Genomic DNA, 23,383 nt, shown 5'->3' on the forward strand with positions numbered 1-23,383 from the left:
CAGCTAGCGTAGAACAAATACCCCTCCGTGCGATGTTTGCTTTTCTACCATCGACAGCGCCCCAGCTTTTACAGGTGTTCTCTGGCCGGCACTGCTTTTTGCCAGAGACATCATACTTCTCTCCATTTGTCCGATCGTTGGACTATCTTACCGTATGAAAATATTAAACCCCACCTCCACCAGGGAAGTCTGATTCCGGTTGAAACTCCCACTAGAACGCTGGCGACGCATCTTTGATTGAGTCGATGGCTTTCGGGAGAAACTCCTCCCGGAAGCGTTCATCAGAATCCGAAGAGCACCTGGACCAGTTTCCTCTGATGATGCACGCTCGCTTCGCCTACTTACCACCGTCACCTGTGGTTCATCCGAGTCCTCATCATACTCCAATCCAGTAGTGTGATTCCCATTTGATTTACACGGCAATCACTTCACCGTACGGAGATGAACCAGCGTCTGGCTGAAAATCTCCTTAATAAAGACAACCAACCAACCAACCACTTCACCGTGAGTGACAAGTAATCAGTTCACTTCGTTTTCACCGTGAAGTGACACTCGTAATAAGGGTCATTGTCCTGTCGGAAATTGGAAGTACCTCCCCCGAAGAACGTTATCGCTCCAAGCTTCGATTCGGTAGCTGAGGCCGTTGCTTATTAGGTTCAGTGTAGTCCTTTTCCGATAGAATTTGGGAGCAACGAACCGAGAGTCACAGATCTGGGATAGGATTCCACTGCTTGTTGTTTTGTTTCTTCAAAACAAAACATGTGAACTGTAAAATTAACCAGGTTGCCAAACACACCATTATACGAAAAAAAATCAGTCCGATGATACTCTCGGCCCTGCCGGCACACGTGAGACACACTGAGGAAAAAGTTGGCGCAAAATACGTGTGTAGAATGACCACCCTTTGATCTGAACGGATTTGCAAGCCCAAGTGTACTAGCACTGTGTAAAAAAGTAGCCAGCATAATGTCAACAGGGCATCAGCGTCTACCAGCATGAGATTTCAGGAGCAACTGAAGTTCGTGCTAGTTGGCTAGTAACCTAGCGCTGGCAAATTCACACAGATGTAAACACCCCATATGCGAGTAAAACGATTTATCTTCTTTAAACCCCAACGCAACGTTTCAATGTTACATCACATATTTTTCAAGGGTTAGAAAATGTCGTTTTTTTCTGGTGGTCTGTGATTAACAGCGTCAATTGTCACATAATTGTAGTTTAGCATTAATTTACTATTTAACAGGAAATTAATAATAAGCTCCAATCCTCATGAAATCGAAACCAACTCTTAATCCGCTGGAAATCCATTTTGCATTACGGTACAAAACACTTCATGCTTCATGATTTAAACTGACCGAGACACCCGATACGGGACAGGAATCGACAAAAAATAAGTTAAAATATAATCTACATTGTTGTTGTTTTTGGTGCTTCGTTTTTTTTTTACTTATTTACGTTGCTTATTGGAAGATTGCCGTAAAAGCTCGACGCAGATGTCGCCACTGCATAATGATGATAATGTTAACAGACTGCATATAAAATTCGTGAAAATTAGCATTAAATCATAATTTTTATCAAGCCTGCGTAAAATCCTTCCAATATAACATTCGAATTGAAGAAGAAAACGTTTTCACGATCAGACTGATGTGCATCTTTGACTTTTCCGGATGAACTTTCATAAGATATATTCATTTAATTTCACAGCTCCATCAATGCTGCATCGTACATATGATGTAAACAGAAGTAAATTGCTCAATTACTCAAAATAAAGATGATTTATCATCTTGTTATCACTTTATAAACCATCGAGTACCATTTTACAGTATGGTGCGTGTTGAGTAAATCAAGTTCCGTTGCGTTTTCCGTCGAAAATTGTGAGTATCAATGTTTACCTATAAAAGGCCAAAATGAACATTTATTGAATATTGGCGTCCTCTTCAACCATTTCTCCATTATCACCAGCATGATACAATCTTTCCTAAGTAAATTCGCTTAATTTCCACTTTCATCCTAGTGGAAATCGCACATATTCACCATTTTCCGAAAAATGCAGCTGCGCAGGAGGTAACCTCTACCTGTGGGTGCAAACTTGTTATGCATAATTTACCATGAAAACATCTCCGATCTATACCGAAATAATAACAGTTAGTTTGCAAACACGTTTTCTTACACGATTTAAGCAAAAGTTTCCACCGGAAATTATTAGTTTTTCTTTATGTACCGATTTGCCCCAAAAATCGTCTGTTTTACTTGGAGAATTTGGAAACTATCATCATTCTAGAAGTTCTCACTTCGAAATGTAGGTGGCGAAAGCTTGAAAAAGTTTCACTGCAAGACGCCAATAATCTGAGTGGTGCGAAGTGAAATTTTCTTCATGTTGGTAGTGTTGAAATAAACGTTTCATCACCGTCGGTTGGTAGAGAGAAGTGTCGAACGGCTTTTTGTGCAGAGCCGATTCGTGACTTTGTGATTGTTTGTTGTCATTGTTCATAGCTGGAGTTTTTACGGAGTGAAATAAAATTCAGAATGAAGTGTTTTGCTCACTTTTGCAATTATGACACGACGAAAAGCGAAGCCTATTCAGGTTTCCCAAGGATTCAGCAGTACGAAAAGAGTGGCTCAGTTTCTGTGAGGTGGATCTCAATTTTCAAATCACGTAAAAAGAACAAAAAAACGAAGATTCAATAGAACAATGTATAATGTTTGATTTTTAAGATGTTTAAATAAATATCAACAGAAAAGTCTGTATAATGCATCCTCATTTAATCTCATCCCTGTTTTGCTTCTGTCTGCAAAATATACTTTTCATTTCAGGGAAGTCAAGAAAGAATAAAACCCTGACACATCCTCTACCTGACTTGCAATCAAACATAATAATTTTTATTTGTATAAATTGTTGCAAATCAGATGCAAATTTAATGTGGCCGACGATATCTATGGAAGTGCTGTCGAAATTCCCTGGGACCTCCAATGGCAACGATTTGACTTCCCACCAAATCGTGTGAAACTCGAACATGAAAACTCTATAGAACCCCCGTAGAACCTCGCTGGCAGCAACTAAAATATCCACTGAAACCTCTTCTGTCGCGGGAAAAATCTGTTGAAATTTCCTGGAACTTTTGTACTATCATCACAAATCTCCTTAGAACGTTCTCCGAAGTCACAGTCGTTCCTGAGCGAAAAAAAATCGGAGGGGTTTTTTCAGCGCAGGAGTCTACTTTGGTCCAAAATACGCAATAATACTGTTATTTTGTAATTGTTTGAGTCGTTTTGAATCACGTTTTTAAAAAGATCAAAAACATTACTGAAAAATATTTATTTTTTATTTTGGACGATAACAATACCTCTATCTATTTCAACGAACCACAATGATAAAAAAGTGGTTCGATTTGACAGCTCGAAAGTGGTTCGATTTTGAGGTCCGTCTTCGCACCACTCAGCTTATAATAGTGTAGTAGTATTCGTGAATTTGACATTTCATATAACAGATTACACCAAAATGTCTGCTTAGCACCCCGGTGGAACTAACATGGGACTAACTGAAGAAGAGCAAAACAATTCGATACTTTAGAAAATTATCAAACATTTTTTTAATAAGAAGAAGAAGCACCACATGCCACAGAATCCAACATTCTTCTCTTGGTAACGGAGCCCTGCAAGGTTCTTAAAATGCATACTTCACTGTAGCTTTTGACACTTAACTTGAAGTCGCATGTCGGTTCAATTTCTTCCGTCCCACGGCCACTATTGCCGTTTGTGGAAAGCTGGATATATTTCGCACAGCGATTCTTTTTCTACAGTTCACGAATTTTCAATTGCATGAAATTCAACTGACTTGGTTACACTGATTTACAATCCATGTGATGCAACATTGCGTATTTATTTTTTCTGCATCTCTTATCTAAATCTTGTAATTTATCTATCACCGTCTATAATACACCCCTTAGATTAGTCAGTCCAAACTCACCACACCCTACGCGCATGTCCGGAACACCAGACTTGCATACAAGTCATATCGCTCTCAAATACTCCAAATAGACGGCAACCCGCATAGCCAATTTAGCGGCAATGCCGAATTCAATCCAAGCAACCCACCCACATGTCACCGTCCGATAAGGTCAAAACTAGCAGCCGCAAAGAAACATGTCAAAATTCCTGCACCTTCGCCGTCCAACCACCTATTCCAAGCTGCTGGAAACGGTCCCGAAACCGGCCGCAGCCCTCCCCCGCCATGGAGGTCTACCACAGTGGGAAAAGCTTACCCTGGATCAGAAACTACCTGCAAATGCGTGTCCCATACATCCACCGACCTTCAGCCGTGGTCCCCTGGGACAGCACCTCTCATGCGACCGGAAACCTCTCGACTATGGCTTTGATTCGACCGATCCACTGGGTCGGGATGATTCCCACCGCTACCGGCCGTTGCACGACCTGAATCTTGAGGTTTTCTATCGGGATAGGAAGATTAGGAATGTGAGTTGGAAATCGATTTGAGCGGCAATTAGCTTAACGTTTCATTTGATTTTGTAGATTTTACAACAGCAGCAGTTGATAAACGACGACGGTGATGTCATTTGTACGCTGGCGGAATTCAATCGGTTCCGATCTTTGTTGTGGAAGCTGCACAAGCATGAACTACGCAAGGAGTTTCGGAAGTTGGTAAGTTAGATCCAGAAGTTTGATCTGTTGTCAGGTTGTTATTCATATACATTAAGGTAGCTTTTTCGTTCAAAACTAAAAAATAATTTTATGACTTATTCTTCGACGCATGAAAATTTCTATCGTCTCTGAATACATTAAAGACATTTCGAAAGATTTTTTCACATTGTACGCTTTCATCCGAGGGGAGCGACACATCTAAATCTCAATTCTAGATGCTCAAAAAATCTCACACTAGCCAATAAATCTTTGAAACATCTTCTTTCATTTCTCGCATCTACTTGCATCGCGCATCATCTTTTTGCAGGAAATCTTCAAAATCGTGATAAATCTTCTTTCTATCAACTCAGTGTACGCGCAGCTAGCCACAGCAAAACACAATATTTCCTGCATCGTAGATAGAGTCGTCCCCCTCGCTTTCATCCCAGCTTGTTTCAATTGCCAGACTACCGAAAAGGATGAGCAAAATAAATTTTGATAGATTTCCTTCATTTTTGCATTTCGTGCTATTGAAATTTTGACAGTTAAAATTTCAGTCGCATTCTCGATAAACATTTCAAATGGTCGTATCTGCTTTGATCGATTCTCTTTATCGACTTTCTCTTTTGCTAACAACTGCTATGCGAACAGATTTCACGCTAATTTTACCACAATGTTTGATAAAGGAGGTTCATATCTAGCGTCCAAAACGTCAAATACAACAGAGATAGGTTTTGCAGCTGAGTTATTAACGAAAGATAAAGTCGATAAAGAGAATCGACTTTCTCTTTCGTTAATAACTTGGGTACAGAACCGTTTCTTCTCGTGTTTATCATATTAGAAGGTAGATAATAGCTGCTTTCATCGATCTGTGTGCCTAAAATAGCTGGGAATTTCTTAATATGGCTGTGAGCTTGAAATATTTTCATTATTATTATTAGAGCACCCCCACTGGTGTGTTGCTATCCAGGCTACACACCTAATTTAAATCGCTGAAATTCAGCAGAATTTTGCTGATTTTAGACTTGATGAAAGATCAGCAAACTTTCCAGCAAAATAATGCTGCTGAATTTTCCAGCAATTCCAACTTCTGTCAAAATGACAAAATTTTACTGGTAATCAGCAAAAATTCCAGCACTTCACTGATTTTTCAGCAATAAAAAAATTCCGACAGCTCACAGCATTTTGCTGAATAAACTCAGTAAATCGAATTTATTTTCACCTGGGGATGTCAGCTTTATTAAATATAGCCAGTGTCCTTACCTACATAATTTTATCTATTTGTAGTTATTTTAGCTCTTCCTCCTCCTGCGGTTTCAATGGTGGTGTACGAATGCAAAAATACTTGCGACTGTGATGCTAACAGTTTTACAGCTCTTTTACCGGCTGTTAGTTTATGTTAGCTGATGTTTTCAGTAAAAATATCGTTTGCTGTTTTTCAGTAAAGCATTTGGTGTGTACGAGCACTCCGGTGGCAGAAACGTCATCCACCAACATTTTGCTTGAAGCCAAAGCTGTTGATTTTTTGGCTCGATTATCTGCCAATCTAAGACAGCTGATGCAAACAGTGAGAAATTATGCTCCGTCCACATAGAGGTTTGATAATTCTGGAGGCACTCTTGGCACCCCCAGTAGCTACGCCAATGATTGTTGTTCTTAAATTGTTATTGTTAATATTCGCATATTTTTAAGGAAAACGAATTACTCATATCATTGAGCCGGTAGCTCTCTTTCTGTTTACCTTGTGTTTAAAACTAATAGAATGTCGGACACCTAGGAAATCGTATAGGGGTATTCAAAAAACATCGGTTCGAAAGTCCGGAAACCATGACTGCTCTGTGGATATTCCGCATCGGTCCATACACTTTGATATAGGATAGCGATTCCACGGTGGACTGCAATGTCAATATCATTCTTTGGAATGAATCCTGCTCCTGCTGGTTGATCAGGAACATTCACAGGATGCACTTTGCTCGAGTTTGTAGAGTAGTTTTATCACCCTTTCAAATGTTGTCTTTGTCGTTCTTATCCCGAACCAACAGCTTCACCGACGGAATGTCCTCCTCGATTGTTGGCCAGGAATAAGATGAACTTTTCACACAGCACCGTAATCGTATCGGTCAACTCGTATCCCAGCAGCCAGGCCAAAACATTCAAGCTGTCAGAAATATCGGGTTGCCAAATATACCATAATATTCGTATTTTACAAAAAAAATCTCAACTTGCTCTATGAGCGGCACAATCGGCACACTTGCGGAACACTGAGAAAAATGTTGACCCAAGATTGGTGTGCGGAGTGACCTACCCCTTGGGTAATCATGACATTTAATCTTCGAAAACACAGCGAATAAAAACTGCGTCAAGAATTGCTGTCTTCTAGAAAGATGTGTTTTTGTAAAATAAAAAAACTTCTCTGGCTTCGAAAAAAAAAAAACAAACAAACAAAATATTTAATGCCGAAAATAAGGAATGTTTCATATATCAATGAAAATTATATGCATACTAGCAAATTTGTGTCTTCAGCAAGTGTTATGGAAATGATATGTTCTACAATTTAGAACATTTTAATATCAAAAATCGTCAGTCAATAAAGTTAGAATTTTCAAAGAGTATAATTTATGGACGACCCTTTCATCAGATGCGCCTTTTGTAAACTAAAACCTTCTTTGAAGACACACAATTTATTTGTTAAACTTCATCTTCATGCGTATGTCGTAACCTGGACCATCCATTCCAAGCGGCTGAATCTGGAACTCACCGATGATTTTCATTATCACAAACGATATATTTCGCCTGCTATATATCAATCTCTCCAATGAATGTCTGCATAATAAACGATATCAGTGATAGTAATCAAGCGAGCATGATCCGATTTCCAGTTTGTCGTAAACTGTACAGATCGTGATCTGTACAAACTACGACCAACGATTACCCTAGTAGCACGCTTGTCACAAATCAATTTTAGAAACTTATATACGACTTATTTCAGTCATAAACAAGTTGCTGTAACTTATTGTGATGAAAGTGTGCTACTTGGGTAGTCCTCTTCCACCTTGAAAATACGTTATTGCGTAGGCAACTCACAGATAACAAATACATTGTTAGACTGAGTCAAGTTCAGAGAAGTGAGTTACCCTTTTCGCTCATTATATCCACAAATCGCAACATGTGCTTATTTCACGAGACGAGAGTGAGTGTCTCTCTGTGAGTAGTATTCTTTGGCAGTTTGGGATTACAGAGCAATAGCCAATTTGTTTATTCCCAGGTTGGTACCAGTTCCAACCCAGTGCAAACCCGAACTTTTTTTCAGCGCGAAAGTCGACCCATGTCAGGTTATAAAACCAAGCAATCAAACTGACGTTTGCTAGAAAACAAGCCGACCCTAACTTGATACCCAATCCAGGTTGCAACGGTATAATAAACAAATTCGCTATAAGCAAGCATCAGCAGATAGGTGCTGACCAGTCTATTATGCACCCCCTGACGCCGTGCGGGTTTTGTTGCTTTCCCATTACTAATTCTGGAAATATCATGTGCCAGAATGTTTGTTCATGCACTGAACTAGCAATGCTGATTGTTAAATTCACGAATTGACAATCGGAAAGCTATGAAAAACAGCGCAGGGCCATTTTACCCCAGGGGTGCGTTTTGAACCATCCTACCCTAACTTTTAACACGAATGCTGAAACGGGGCAATGTGCGGTTTCTATAGGTGAGGAGGATGCAAACAAGTCGACTCTTTCGTTCTCTCGGTTTCGAATGCAGCAACAGACGTGACGTAACGTTTGTTGCTGTATTAGGCTGTGAACCATTTGCCGAGTTAAATTTAACTCGTAGTTAAAAGTGACATTTCGAAAGTTATTTCTTATGTTCGAAAATCCCCGTGCTGTCGATCGACCGGTTTTCGAGCCACGGTCGTCAAAATTTAACTTCTTGTCTGTCAGAAATAACCACGCTCGGATAGCAGGGTTAATCGATAACTTTCCATCTGTCAAATTTTAACCAAAAGTTAAAATAATCCACCAAATGGTTCAGAGCCTTAGAACGCGATGAGAATGAAAGAGTCGACTAGTTTCCTTGCACCTCACCTGTAAATAGCGCACATTTGGCTCGGTAGTTCATCGGATAGTTCTGTCAACACGATGAACTGTTCCTTTCTTTTTCACTCCACCGTAAAGACCAATGCCGCCAACGCAAATAGATGTGTCTTTCCTAATTCACAGACTGAAAAAAGCAAAAAAAATCACGATCATTATGGCATTGATCATGATCTGATCACGGTTGTTCATCAGTTGTACATAATCCGAACAACTTCTTGTCCTCAGCTGTACGCATTGAGATCTTTAGTTTGTAGCGTACACTCACAACAAGCCTTGCGTAGTATAAGTAATGTATCGTGAGTGCACACAGCAATGATGTTGTTATCGTCTTGCTCTCTTGAGATCTTGGTAACTCACTGTTCGAAATGCTCTCTGCGTATTAGTGTTAAGAGTCAGAGTTCATCGTTAGCTTATGATGATGCCAAAATATCTTGTAGCAGGTGTGTGCGTATTAGATCGCTAGAAACGATTTTTTGACATCACTGAACGATATGTTTGTCATATTCTCTACAATGCACTTTTTATATTTTTCCTGAAATTCGTTTTTCTGGACCAATGTGCATTGCTTGTTCGCATGATTTGTATCTTCTGTCAACACTGGTGCTTCGCCTGTGCCTGGAATTCCTTGGAAAAGCACGTCATCTTCAGATTTCGTCTTGAATTGATCATCAAAAAACGTATACATAACATACATGACAGATTGTAAGGACTATTGGGATCCAATTTCGGGAGTGATTTAAGTATTCTTCTTCAGCGGGCTTGCGATATTTATTGGCTGTAGGTAACGAGATACAGCTTTTCACATTCAGTTGCTTACGATTTCTAACCTTGCCAAGTCTTCTCGGACGACGGAATCCTAATATTTCTGCCACTGATCTCAAATCATGAGTATTAATGTATAGAAGCATGCTGTATTTAAATTGGATAACACTTACCGAGTTGTACCAGAATCTGAAAGCAAAAAGAAATCGTGATGTAAGTTCTTCTAATGCCTTGTTCAGACTACAGAGTAATAACATGTTATAGCGCTATCTTGACGGTTTCTGTGTTGCAATAATTTGACAACCGTTATAACATGTTATAATTGGGTTCTTTAAGGGTATTGAGGTAAATGCATATTCCTAATCTGCATTAAAAATGGAACTCAAACCCCAAATTTCATCAATTTTGGTACACTGGAACTATTTTAAATAAGTACGATTACATTTGCAAAAATCACCTTATTAGCGCCCCTTGGTGTCACTTTATATGGGAGCGAGCTATCAGTTTGTTAGTTTAGTGTCAAACAGTGAAGCTATTATTTTGCTTCAAATCTTGATTTAAAAATCAAAATGAAAGTATGTGGGTTCGAAAAAATATCACTGTGCTCAGAAAACGGAGCTCTTTCAGATGATGTATAAAAACCGATACATTTTTCAAAATTAAAGAACCCAATTGCTCAGTCTGGACTGTGCTTAACGAATGATGTCATATACAACTTCACAACTTGATGTACACTAACTCGATATCGAGTTATAGAACTATACGGCCTATAATTGCATATCAGCCCCATATGGATATTTGTCAATTTTGAGATAGTAACGCTACCTACTATCAGTAATTGGCATCTACTTTCATATTATGTGATAAAACTACGGACTTTGGTCATGAAAAATGTGAAAACAACATCATGTCAGTTTGTCCCATCAAGCAAAGTACTCGCATATCAGTCCCATTCTTAAATTCAATCGTCCTGAGGTGCAGTTACAGTTCTGCTTTTCGAGTAGCCATATTTTTCGCTGATATAACATTTCTTCGACTGCCATTTTCTCAATGCCTACTTTTTTCCATATGGGACTGATATGGGATTATCGGCAGTATAGTAAAAATTAATTTCATGGCTACTGAAATAGCGATTGTGTATGGGATTGTTATTCAATAACTCGATGGACCCTTCAATATCGAGTTGAAGAGAGTTAACTGTTATTTCTCTTTGATAGGACAAATCCTGGTGGGATGAATACCATGACAAAAAATCTGCACTTCATATGCAAAAGTACTACGAATTTGAAGATAAACGCGAACGGAAGAGATATAAAGCCTGGGGACTGAGAGAAGCAAAACGACAAAGGTACTTATTTAAACTCATTAACGTCAAGTACCAATAACTTTAGAGAACATAAATTTTCCATAGTACTTTGAACGCGATTGCACAATATCAGAAGAAACTGCAAACATTTCTAGCATGTCGCAACAAGGCTCAACAAGCCCATCTGGAGGATGGTCATATGCGAATGCTGCAGATCCGTTATAACAACACATTGCTGAAGGCATCTAAGAAATCGTAATTACACCGGAATTTCATGAAATTGATCGTCCCAATGTCTGATAGTATTTATTCTCGTCAGGTACCGTCTACGGCTGAACCGAAGACTGCGGGATCAGGACAATCTACGAGCCCGACGGATGTCTATTATGAACAAGAGACTTCGCGAATCAAAACGTATCATGGTAAATTCAAAGAAACAACACCGCCATCCGTCAACTAATCCATTCTCTTTCCCAGAAAAAAGAACGCCACAAGATGCTTTTCATCTCCACTCAGCAGGCAGAAGCCGAACGGCAGACACTTCTGCACAACTATCTACAGCACATGCGGAAAAACGTCCAACGTCGGATGCTACGATCGGCTCAACTTCAGGAACACTTCGAGCGGCAACTGACCAGCAGAAAGACCCGAAACCTTGCCAGCAAGTACGACAAACGATCCAAACCTGCCCTCATGCGGGCAATGCTTAAAGCCTGGCAGAGCATTCGAATCCGCCAGCCCGATCTCAACCGACAATTGTCCCGTGCTTCGGTGGAAAACGCCGTCAACATCGCCTACAGCATCCACACGACCATCAGTCCCACCATCAGCAGCACCCAGGTAATCGACACGGCACGGCAACTGATCAGCGACTTTGCCCATATGCCTTCCGAGCAGCTACCGTTGGATCGACAAACCATCCAATACACAAGTGATGCCCTGTTGAAAATCCTGGAACAAACTAAAGACCAAATCGTACGGGCCGGGTGCTGCCTCATCGAGCAGGTGGCAACTAAAATGCGCAATCGCATCGAATGCGACGATCGACAGCAACGCCACTCGACTTTATGTGGCCCGTGGAATGCACGTTGGAAACGCTCTTCCCTGGGCAGTCGTTCGGGAAGCTTGAGTCATCGCGTCTCCATTGGTGGAGTTCAAATTGTAGACGAGATTCAAACCGAACAAGAACACTTTAAAAAATCTCGCCTTCGACCTCCTACTCCGGTCACATCCGTGACTTCACTAGTAGGACATATGGTAGATTCCGAGCAGAATTGTTCATCTTCCATCGAGGAGCTTGAAATTCCATCCGTCGTAACGGCGTGCATTGAGAAACAAGTTACAGCCGATGAACACCCCTTGATACACCTGACCGTTCGGCAGAGGCGATTTCTGGAGACAAACCTGATCAAATTCAAAGTAATCATTCATCGGAACGTGGAAATTCGATCCCTGGCAGCGATTGACCGAATGCGGCTGGAAATTGTTCGGCGGAAGTTACGCCTACCTAAACCGGCGGTAACGAAGGAAAGCATAGCCCGCGAAATGGCTCGCTGTATTTTGGTGTTTCCCAAAGAGGATCAGAAATACGCCGAGCTGCTGTTGGACATAATCAACATACTCGTGGGAGAAGTTTGCGACGAACTCGAGGACATACTGAGTGCACCATAAGTTGGCACTGAGTTGATTATTACCTGGTTCGACTTCCGGAAGATCATTGGAAGGTCGCATCAAATTATTATCACATGTATGAATTCACAAAATTTCTAAATGCAATCCAAAAACCAAACCGATCACTACCGTCAAATTTACGTTAATAAAATTATTACTTTATATCAATTAACTTTTGTTTGTTGGAATACTTTATTACTTTTCACTTTTATTATGAAATATTCAAAAATCAAATATTTCCGTTATGAAAATTACTCCGACAAAATAGGTGGCCCAACTTTATCGGGGCCTTTTAATTTACACGGTAAGAAAAAAGTTCGCAAAAGGCCAACACTCTTACACAGCAAAAAAAGTTGTTGAATATTACATCGAAACTGCAGAGTCGATGTTGTAATAAGGCTGTGTTCCATTTGCAAAATTTTCACTTAAATTTGACACTTTGAAAATAAATTAAGATGTTCGAAAATCCCTCTGTTGTTGATCGGCCGATTTTCGAGAAAGCGTCTGTCAAAGTTGATTCCTTGTCTGTCAAAAATAAGTCTGCTAGAATAGCAGGTTTATTTGAAAATTTTCCATCTGTCAAATTTAAGTGAAAATTCACCAAATGGAACACAGCCTAAGAGTCCCGCCAAGAGAAAATGTTGCGAACAAGCAAGTGCGTTTGGGATTTATTTTTCGTCAGAGTAAACGGCAACCAGATTTTTTGCGTTAGCATCGGATGACTTTCATTTAGTAGTGAAAAATGAATGCAATACTTGTAGTTGACTGGCTGTGGGAACAATGATGTTTATTTACTTTGTTCGTTTGGTACCCCGCTTGACAGTTCGATTGGTACTTCTGGCTTCACTCTTGGCGGGACTCTTATTATAACATCGACTCTGTGAAACTGCTGCAACCAGGTCAATCCAGGTCAATTCTGCAAAGATAAAAGCGAAATAGTCAATAAATCAACTAAAATTTGTAAAAAATATTTCAACTTACAGGTTGCGGCTTCCTTTGGCAATGCGTGGAGTACATTCACATCCGATCATCCAGATCGAAGTCTGGCAGTGTTGCGAGATTTAATATAGCATCAACATTATATGGTATAACACAAATTTTGTGTAATATTACACAACTATTTTGGAATGACTTGGTTGCATTTGATTCTGTGTAAAAATTATGTTATTAATATGTGAATATTACACAGATGCAACGTAATGGACAATGGTAATTTTGTTTCGGTGCAGAGATGCCAGATCTACGGAAATCTCCGTAGATCTACGGATTTTACAATTTTTTACGGAAATACGGATCCGTAGGCAAAATCTACGGAATTCGGTACAGTTTCTACGGATTTTTCTTCAGTATACGTCTCCCTTCAGAATCGAATTTTACAGTCTAGAGTATAATCTGATTCTGAAGGGAAAGAAGCATAAAGTAAAATACCACCGTTTTTTTTTACTCACTTATCCGCTTTTTGATAGAATTGGCGTTGACGGCGACTCTGTAGCTTTTATCTCCTATGAAATATCCGGTAAGCAAACGTCCCAGACAACCAGAAAGCACGTATATTCAAAGTTGTTTTCATGATATACAAACATATATATAAACAAACAATTCGTATAGAATGCAAATAAATGGCTTATACGTACAAACGTGGAGGCCATATACGTGCAAATTTTAATTTAACGTTAAGCGAGTTGGTTTAACATCATATACGATTTAATCTGTAATAAAAAATTCATTTTGATAAGTCTTACGATGTAATCCGATTTAATTTGTGATACAGTACGACGGAAAAATGATTCATCGCATATAGATCGGAAATTTGCATTCTATACAATTTAACTTAAACATAATTCGATTTATGCCATTCTTATATGCGATTTTGACTTAAACCGTAGCAATTAACGATACAGTCAGTACATTGTTATACGACTTCTGGTTGTCTGGGGTCAGACTGTGCGTGAAACTCTTCACTCCGGAGAAAGTTCCCATAATATACTGTAAATCTTTGCTGGAAGAGAAAAATTTTCGACGGTGCCGTGTGAAGGCGAATAAAAGTCGTGTCGGTCGACCGTAGTCGACACATTTTCTGTGATAATCGACTGCCTTTGCTTCCGACACTTGCAAAACAAGCTTTCAACTAACAGTACCAATGTTATACGACAGGCCCTGACATACGACACTGTCACCGAGGGCCGTAACGAATGTATGTATTTGTGTTTTTCTCATAATAAGAGCTGCTGATGTGTGCTTGTGTGAATTCTGAAAATAGCAAGCAACGATGTCCTAGTTATAACATTTCTAATCAGAAATGGTTTAATTGACACCAAATTGAGGAATTAGAACGAAATCACATGTGTCATATGAAAGTTATTAGATAATTTTCTTTTTGCTTGAATGTTGTTCTTTCTTATTAGATTAGGACACCACTATACCGCCGCTACGGGATCACAATTGATCAGATCGCCATAGATGGTCTTGAAATCCTTGCAGTGGATCCTCACATTGAGCTGCAAACCATTGCCGTGGATAATGAGACAGAATTGCTGCTTGGGCAACAGGAAACGCCCCTTTGGAATAAGAACAAATGTCTGGAGATCACACCCGCGCAAAACAGGGTTCATCTGTTATTAATATATGACGAGCACGGCGAAGAGATAGCTTTTCCTGCCATATGTTTTGACCATCTACGGAAATTCAAGCCAGGGATTCGGATGACATATTTCATGATGGTATCCAGTGAAACTCGTCGTCAAGACAGGCGTGTGGGCAAACCACAACATTCGTTGTACATGAAAATGAAAGTTCTACGCCTTAGAGTTTACGAAGGCTTGCAATGCACTTTTGAGCGAAATTTATCCTTCCTCAAATCAATACCGAATTTAGTACAGTATTGGTAACAAAGGAAGATGAATTTGTTCACCATGATGCGACAATTGGGAAAGCCTACGATGTTCCTCACACTTAGTGCAAATGAGATGAAGTGGCCCCATTTGTTGAATCTCGTGGAAGTCCTCACGCACACATCTTGCTATGGCTGAACAAGGATCCCCGGGAAGCAATCAGTGAAAGTATGCCAAAAACAACAGGTGCAACAGTATCATGGTATTCATGCCCTTTTCAGGGCCACCAAGCTTTTCCGAAAGAGTTAAATTTCTGAACATGTCCCAACTAAAATTCATATCAAAGCTTCTTTTCAGGGCAATCATAGTCATACTTAAAAGTATAAACAGAGAGAACCCCGCTCAAATTCCTATTCCTACACAAAACACAAGTCCTGCTGTAGTTAACAAATAACATTTATTAAATAAGACCACGTAGTCCGACAAGTATTTTAGTACAAAGTATTTTCATCGATTTATCATGTAACGTAAAATATCACCATAGAACTAAAAAAAAAATATCTCCTTCGGCTAAAAAAAAATCTGTAGAAGTCCGTAGATTTGAATAAGTTTACGGAATTGCATAGAAAACAATCTGGCATCTCTGTTTCGGTGTAATTTAAAGAGCGATGTAATATGACATCCAAATGGATGTTATTATACGTCTACTTTTCTTGATTACATCCATTTTGCTGTACATCATGTGAATTACGTTGATGCATATTACTTTTTTTTTGCTGTGTAGCTACGATTACCTAAAATTATCGGTAAAAAATTATCGGTATTTTTAACCGATAAAAATTGGTACTTTTTACTTTAAATATGCTATTTTTTACTGTAATTTAGGTAATTTGTAACGTTAATTATTAGTAATCCATGATTACCGATAATTAAGGTATGTGCACTTTCTTCGATTATCAGTCATTTTTACCGATATCTAGGTAATCTTTACCGCCTTTAAGGTATATGTATCTTAGCGTGACAGGTAAGTTCTTTCGAGAGTTCTTTCCAATCATCTGACACAATAGCGGGGCCCTGTTTACCAAAAATGAACACATGAATAATGCTCGCGTAACATTTGAAACGGGCCTATTAACTTTTGTACACAAAACTTGTTAAGCATTTTTCGCGCGAACCGAATACTCCCACGCAAACTAACAGCACCATCGGGTTGGGGAAATTCTCCCCTTCCTGATAGTGCTTTTGGTAGAAATAGAATAAAATTTATGCTTTTGTTTATTAAGCTTCGTTTACCCATCTCTATGATTAAAAAGTAATCAATTTTAGATTTCTATTTATACATGACATCGAATAACTTGTTTTAATGCTACTTATGGCATTGAAAAGGTTTCGGTGATTACGTTTAGTGATAAATGTATAGTACAACTCTTTTACCTGTGGAAAGAAAACTTTCAGTAAGTATGATTAGTTATTATAAAATAGCACTGTTCGATTCAGGAATATTTATTTGTAGCGTTGATGTGCTTTTCCCCCGTTGAACCGGCCCGGTTCCGTCTGGAAGAATTTCGCAGAGTAGTCCAGTACTTTTTTGGAATACAGTCAACTGCAGAACCAGAACTTAGAATCCGGACTGCAGGAAGAGGAAACCATGGAGGAGCACAATTCCCTAATAAAAATTGTATGGTTAATTTGCTTAACGACGTGTTCTGGGTATCATCCAAACCATTTGTGGAATAGTTCAATGATTTGGGTTATCGTTCGTTTATGGTTATTTTTTTATTAGGGAAGCTGGACAGTCCTTTGGGGAGCAACCTACATAGAGAGCAAGCAGCCCTACAAATGTTCCTTCAACAGTACCTACCCCAAGGGGTAGGTCACTCCGCACACCAATCTTGAGTCATCTTTTTTGTCAGTGTGCCGCAAGTATGTCGATTGTGCCGGTCATAGAGCAAGCTGCGATTGTTTGTAAAACACCCATCCCGGCAACCCGGTATTTCTGACACCTTGAATGTTTTGGTTTGAAATCGCAAGGATAAATCGGATTGAGGATGACGCGGGAAGTGGCGAGTGTGCGAAATTTCGGTGTTTTGTGATCCATAGGGTAATAAAAGTCCTGTGTTTTAGTGTTTTATAATGGCAAACCAAAGCCAAAGGCAGACCAGAAACCTAGCCTTTCGGCCGGAAAGAGTTGGAACCGATGGAGAGCACTGTTGGAGACCGACTATAGAGGGTGATGAATAGACTTCTTTAGTTTGTTTTGTGGGAATTGCAGCATTATTTGAAATAAGGGTACTCATGAGGTCTGATCAACTGTCTCTTTCTCTTCAGCCCACTCTGGAACCTACATTTCGTATTTAGATCTATAAGTGAACAGCTGGTCTGAGTTTCTCTGGTATATTCAATTAGAAGATGTTCCTGAACATACAGTCAAACAGCACGTAATGTTCTGAACAACTTCAATGACACTTGTCCAGCAGTGGTCCCATTTTATTTACAACAATCTAATGCCTACAAGATCGTGCCGAAGGTATGCTGAAAATGTGCCGATGGATGTTCCCAAGCTGTGCCGAATATAATTTCGGCACAATGTGCTGAGTGACTTACCCCTTGACCTACCCGTAAGTGTTTCTTAGGTCTTCACTGACTTTCCCCTATATTCTTCGAGCTTCCTAAATGTTAATTCCAAAATATGTTGCTATTATTTGATTTCAGATGGTGCCGTCCAATTTTGGAAATCTTTAACTGCTGAAAAGCAGTTAAAACCACAACTAACAAAACAAAAACCCTGGAAAACATAATTCTTTGTCAAGATTATTGAACTTATCACCATCAACCATCTGGAGATGATCTGGAGGCAGCCAAATTACGTCGCTGTTGCTATTCATGATGAAAGAGGATCAACTAGATTTGCCCCAACATATGTTTATAAACAGCCGAGTGACCTTCATTCCAGTTTTGCATGCTTCAACAAAATAAATATTGTACATTTATGCAAATCTAAATAAACTCTTAAAATGATTGTCATTTTAATTTTATTCAAACATCTGGAATCCATTTATAATACCCCGGACAGACTATGGCTTATATCATGTAATATAGGCTGTCTTGCAATGAGCACTCATATATCTAGTTTTCACTGGAAATCCTATGTATGAGTGCTCATTGCAAGACAGCCTATATTACATGATATAAGCCATAGTCTGTCCGGGGTATAAATGAAATCAAAACAAAATCACCTCTCTAGCAACACAATGAATAAATCTCCTTTAAACATTGCATGTATAAAGTCCAAAAAAACACATTCTCGTGTAAACCATTTTTATACTAAGTGTGCATTCTCTTTCTTTATACACACCAAAATTCTTAAATCTTGTTCGGTACTTTTTTTTGCTGGATTTGTTCGGTGAAATATACTTTTTACCGAATGCTTTGTAATCAATATTATTTTACCAATTTTCCGCAATCATAAGTGCTGAATACCCGTAATTTGCAGAAATTTACCGAAAACTGCAAATCAAATTTGCTGATTGAAACTGTAAATGGTTGCGATTCCATAATTCGGTAAAAATTGTAACGAATGAACTGTAAAAATAATCTTTTACAAAAACAAACTGTAACAAAGTACAGCATTTCCGTAAAACTTACTGAACAGATTTGTAAACTTTGTACTGTCAAACACAACCTTTGCTGCCATTTCGATGTTGAGTGTTCTTCGGTTTTATGTTGTGGAATGTAAGTACTTTACTTTTTTTTGCTAGATTGTGTTAAATTTACACCGAAAATTTAATTAGTTTTCATTTTTGGGTCAATTTATTTCAGACGCCATGGACGTTAGGCAACTCAATATCCTCCTCAAAAGTGCTCAAAAGTCCACTGTTTGCTGAATCCGGCTTAATTACTGTTTTTTATTATGTTTGTACGAACGCAATATGGAAATGCCTAATAAAAATATATATGGTAAATAGACTATATAACGTAAATAGTCGTATGAATTTTTGGGTTGGTGAATGAAAGAAACAAATCATTAATCAATAAAAATTCTAATTATTATGATTTATTCTGAAAAAAAAAGTACAGTAGATTCGGTAAAACATATACTGAACGCTATGGTAAACTTTACTGATCGTTAAGTAAAATTTACAGTCCGCAGGTCAGTAAATTTTGACAGCCCATAAGCGAAGAAAATTTACCGAACGGATTGTAAGTTGAAAAATTACCGAATGGATTACCGAAAGTTCAGCTGTTCCATATTCGGTAAAAATTTACAGTATACTGTAAAAAAAAATCTTAGTGTGTACAAAGCTATGCGTCGGTCAGGAGAGTTGCGATTTAGCGTAGCTTTTAATCTATTTAGATTTGAATATCTTTTGAGTGTACTTCGGTTCTCGTGAAAAGGACCTAGCAAATTATTTACAAAAGTTGATAGGCCCTTTTCAAATGTTACGCGAGCATTATTCATGTGTTCATTTTTAGTAAACAGGGCCCCGCTGTTGTGTCAATTTTTTTAGTAGATGAACAAAAGTTCACCCGTGCACTCGTCTATAGACTCATTTTTCCGTGCATAACAAGGGAAATTCACACTGTAACTGGTGAGTACCCATTAATCGGTGAAAAAGTACCCATTTTGTGGTAATGTATGGAGCTGTCAAAAAATGCGTAAATGAAAATTTCAAATAATGGGAACTTTTTCACCCATTTCCGAAACCTGTTCAGGGATCAAAAATGAGTACATTTTTACCCTATATTGGGTGAAAAATATCTTTGTTGCTCGGTAACGTTGCTGGTATACTTGGTGTGCCTTGTCGAGTGCCTCTGTTCCGTTTTAGTAAAAAAGTGATAAATATGTGAAAATCTTCCTTGGAGGAGTCTACAGACTTCGAAGCAGAACTAGCGGCTCCGATAATTCGATGTATCTCGGTAATAAATCCATTACACTAGATTTTGCTTTTGTTAAAAAGACGTTCATTTCTTTTTGCAGGATGCTGAAACACATTTACAAGAACAATTAATGAAGTATGTTGCCTGAAATGTCGATGCTAACGTTGATGTGGCGCCCCATCTGATTTTCAACGGCAACAATTACTTCATTTACGTTGACGCTCAACTCATCCACGGTGGAATTGACTCCATCCGCGCGCTGGACACTCTATTTAAAGTGTTCACTGTTTTCAACATTCGTCCGCCAGCAGAAGTGCAGAAAATTATTGATTTCATCGAGATCATGGGCCTTATAACGGGTGTCACTACACGGTGATAAGGAAGTGATACTCATAATAAGAGCCGTGATTGCCGTACAAATCAAATGGTAATCACTTCACCGTGACGACAAGTGACAAGTTTTCACCGTGAAGTGACATCCGTAATAAGCCCCCATATGTTATGGAATCACAACGACCAGCACCCGTCAGATAGTCAATCGTTTGGTTTCATCGTTGTTTTCATAAATTATTGCAATGATGTTCAATAAAAACCAAGTTCAGTAATCAGTTTCTATTTTATTGATTGATTTTAAAATTATTGCTAATTCCCATCGGGATCCGTCTACGAAATCCCCATCAAGACCCGTATTCGGTTTCCCCATCGGAATCCGTATTCGGTTTCTCCATCGGGATACGTATTCGGTTTCCCCATCGAGATCCGTATACGGAATCCCCATCGGGATCCGTATTCGGTTTCCTCATTGGGACCCGTATTCGGTTTCCCCATTGGAACCCGTATTCGGTTTCCCCATCGGGATGCGTCAACCGAATCCTCATCGGGATCCGTCTACGAAATCCCCATCGGGATCCATATTCGGTTTCCCCATTGGAACCCGTATTCGGTTTTCCCATCGGGATCCGTATTCGGTTTCCCCATCGGGATTCGTATTCAGTTTCCCCATTGGGATCCGTCTACGAAATCCCCATCGGGATCCGTCTACGGAATCCCCATCGGGATGCGTATTTGGTTTCCCCATCGGGATCCGTATTCGGATTCCCCATTGGGACCCGTACTCGGTTTCCCCATCGGGATCCGTATTCGGTTTCCCCATCGGGATCCGTATTCGGTTTCCCCATCGGGATCCGTATTCGGTTTCCCCATCGGGATTCGTATTCGGTTTCCCCATCGGGATTCGTATTCGGTTTCCCCATCGGAATCCGTCTACGAAATCCCCATCGGGATCCGTCTACGGAATCTCCATCGGGATGCGTATTCGGTTTCCCCATCGGGATCCGTATTCGGTTTCCCCATCGGGATCTGTCTATGGAACCCGTCATCGGGATCCGTCTACGGAACCCGTCATCGGGATCCGTCTACGGAACCCGTCATCGGGATCCGCCTACGGAACCCGTCATCGGGATCCGCCTACGGAGCCCGTCATCGGGATCCGCCTACGGAACCCGTCATCTTCCACTTTATTTTAGCTTTTAGTAGGTGTAAAAGGGGCATAGTGAACAGGTGGGGCATAGTGAGCATCCAGCTTGAACTTCCGGCTGTTCGAAAAAAAAAATGGTTGGTGGTAGGATCAATATCATAATGATATTGAACCTACTACCAGTTGATTTGTTTCATGCAGCTGGAGATCCAAAGCCAAACTGCGGGATGCTCACTATGCCCCTCCTCCCCCTATTTATTTATTTATTCGTCAATCAAATAAAAAAAAAACAATAAACACATTCACTAACCTGCAAAAGATCCGACTTCAAATTCCCCGCCGGGATCCAGCTTCGGACTCGTGCGGACTGGTGCACTTTCCTAAAAAAAAACATAATTACAGTACATTAATTTACATTTACTTACCTGAAAAACAGCCTTCCTTTTCCAAGGGCGATCGCGAGACTCGCAATCTCCGAAACTGGCGGGGGTCCAGGTGTGGGAGCTGCCTTCCTGGCACGTCGGTAGCATTGGTGCTCAGCACGGAAAACAAGATCGACGGAAAAAACAAACCAAAGGATTTGCCGCAACGTCGGACACCGAATCGCCACCAAAACTCGCGACGGACACATTTTCGGCACTTTCCCGGACTAATTCGCCGAAAAATCGATCTTTTCGATCTTTTCACACCGCGAAAAAAAAACTGTACACGGTCAATGTGATCAACCCAAATTTGAATACAGTGTACTCAAAATCGCAAAAAGTGCAGGAACGCAGCGATGAGTAAATTTGCCTCGAGATTTGCCTCATGTTTTCCGGTGGAAAACTTCAAAAATCTTCCGGAAAATTAGGATTGACGAAAATCCACAGAATTCAATCTTTACTTTTCTTATATTCGGAAAAATTTTACTGGAAAAACCTGGAAAAACAGAGGGAAATTAACTCAAAACTGAGTTCCTGTACTTTTTGCGATTTATGAGTGAACTAAACTCAAATTTGGGTATTCTCATTCACCGTATAGTGCTGACTCAGGACAAAACAAACTTTGCATGCGGCGAGGGACCGAAGGACAACAATTTACATCGTGATGAACTTTGATTCTAATGTAACGTTAGGTTCTGTTGTAATTGGATGTATTCTGATGTTTTATGCGTGCAACAAATTACATCGTGATGAAGTTTGATTTTAATGTAACGTTAGGTTCTGTTGTAATTGGATGTATTCTGATGTTTTATGCGTGCAACAAATTACATCGTGATGAAGTTTGATTCTAATGTAACGTTTGGTTCTGTTGTCATTGGATGTATTCTGATGTCAAATTTTACATCGTCAAGACGTTTGATTCTGATGTAACGTTTGAGGCTAATGTATTTTTATGTACTTGGATGTCACACTGAAGTCTGAATACATTAAGGGTACAGCAATACACATTAAAATTTAATGTATTGAAGATGTCTGCTGATGTTTCCTACATTACAATTTCTATTCGGGCTCAAATTTCAGATTAAGTCCCATCAATGTATTTAAAAAAGGGGTACTTTTTACCCAGTTACGGAAAACAATGCATTCTGGAAATGGGTAAAAAGTACCCTATGATTTGACGTATAAGCTCTTTACCCATTAGTGGGTAAAGACGTTTTACCCATTTTATGAGTTTCCAGTTACAGTGTAGGGAAAATTTCCCACGCAAAATAAGCCAGCATATTTCTTCTATTGTCACT

General features: G+C 39.5%; 1 protein-coding gene across 1 annotated transcript; it reads left to right on the forward strand.

Annotated features, from left to right (window-relative positions):
* The first annotated feature begins 4,128 nt into the window (after positions 1-4,128).
* Positions 4,129-12,477, forward strand: LOC135709281 (uncharacterized). The gene is made up of 6 exons (XM_065231586.1): positions 4,129-4,473; positions 4,531-4,659; positions 10,718-10,848; positions 10,912-11,061; positions 11,126-11,228; positions 11,284-12,477. Exons 1-6 carry the CDS (start codon positions 4,144-4,146, stop codon positions 12,475-12,477), a joined length of 2,037 nt encoding a protein of 678 aa, XP_065087658.1. The 5' UTR covers positions 4,129-4,143.
* The last annotated feature ends 10,906 nt before the right edge of the window (positions 12,478-23,383 follow it).

Source organism: Ochlerotatus camptorhynchus, unplaced genomic scaffold (genome assembly GCF_037179485.1).
Source record: "Ochlerotatus camptorhynchus isolate MF236.1 unplaced genomic scaffold, CSIRO-AGI_Acam_v1.1 ptg000357l, whole genome shotgun sequence".
Taxonomy (NCBI): Eukaryota; Metazoa; Arthropoda; class Insecta; order Diptera; family Culicidae; genus Ochlerotatus; species Ochlerotatus camptorhynchus.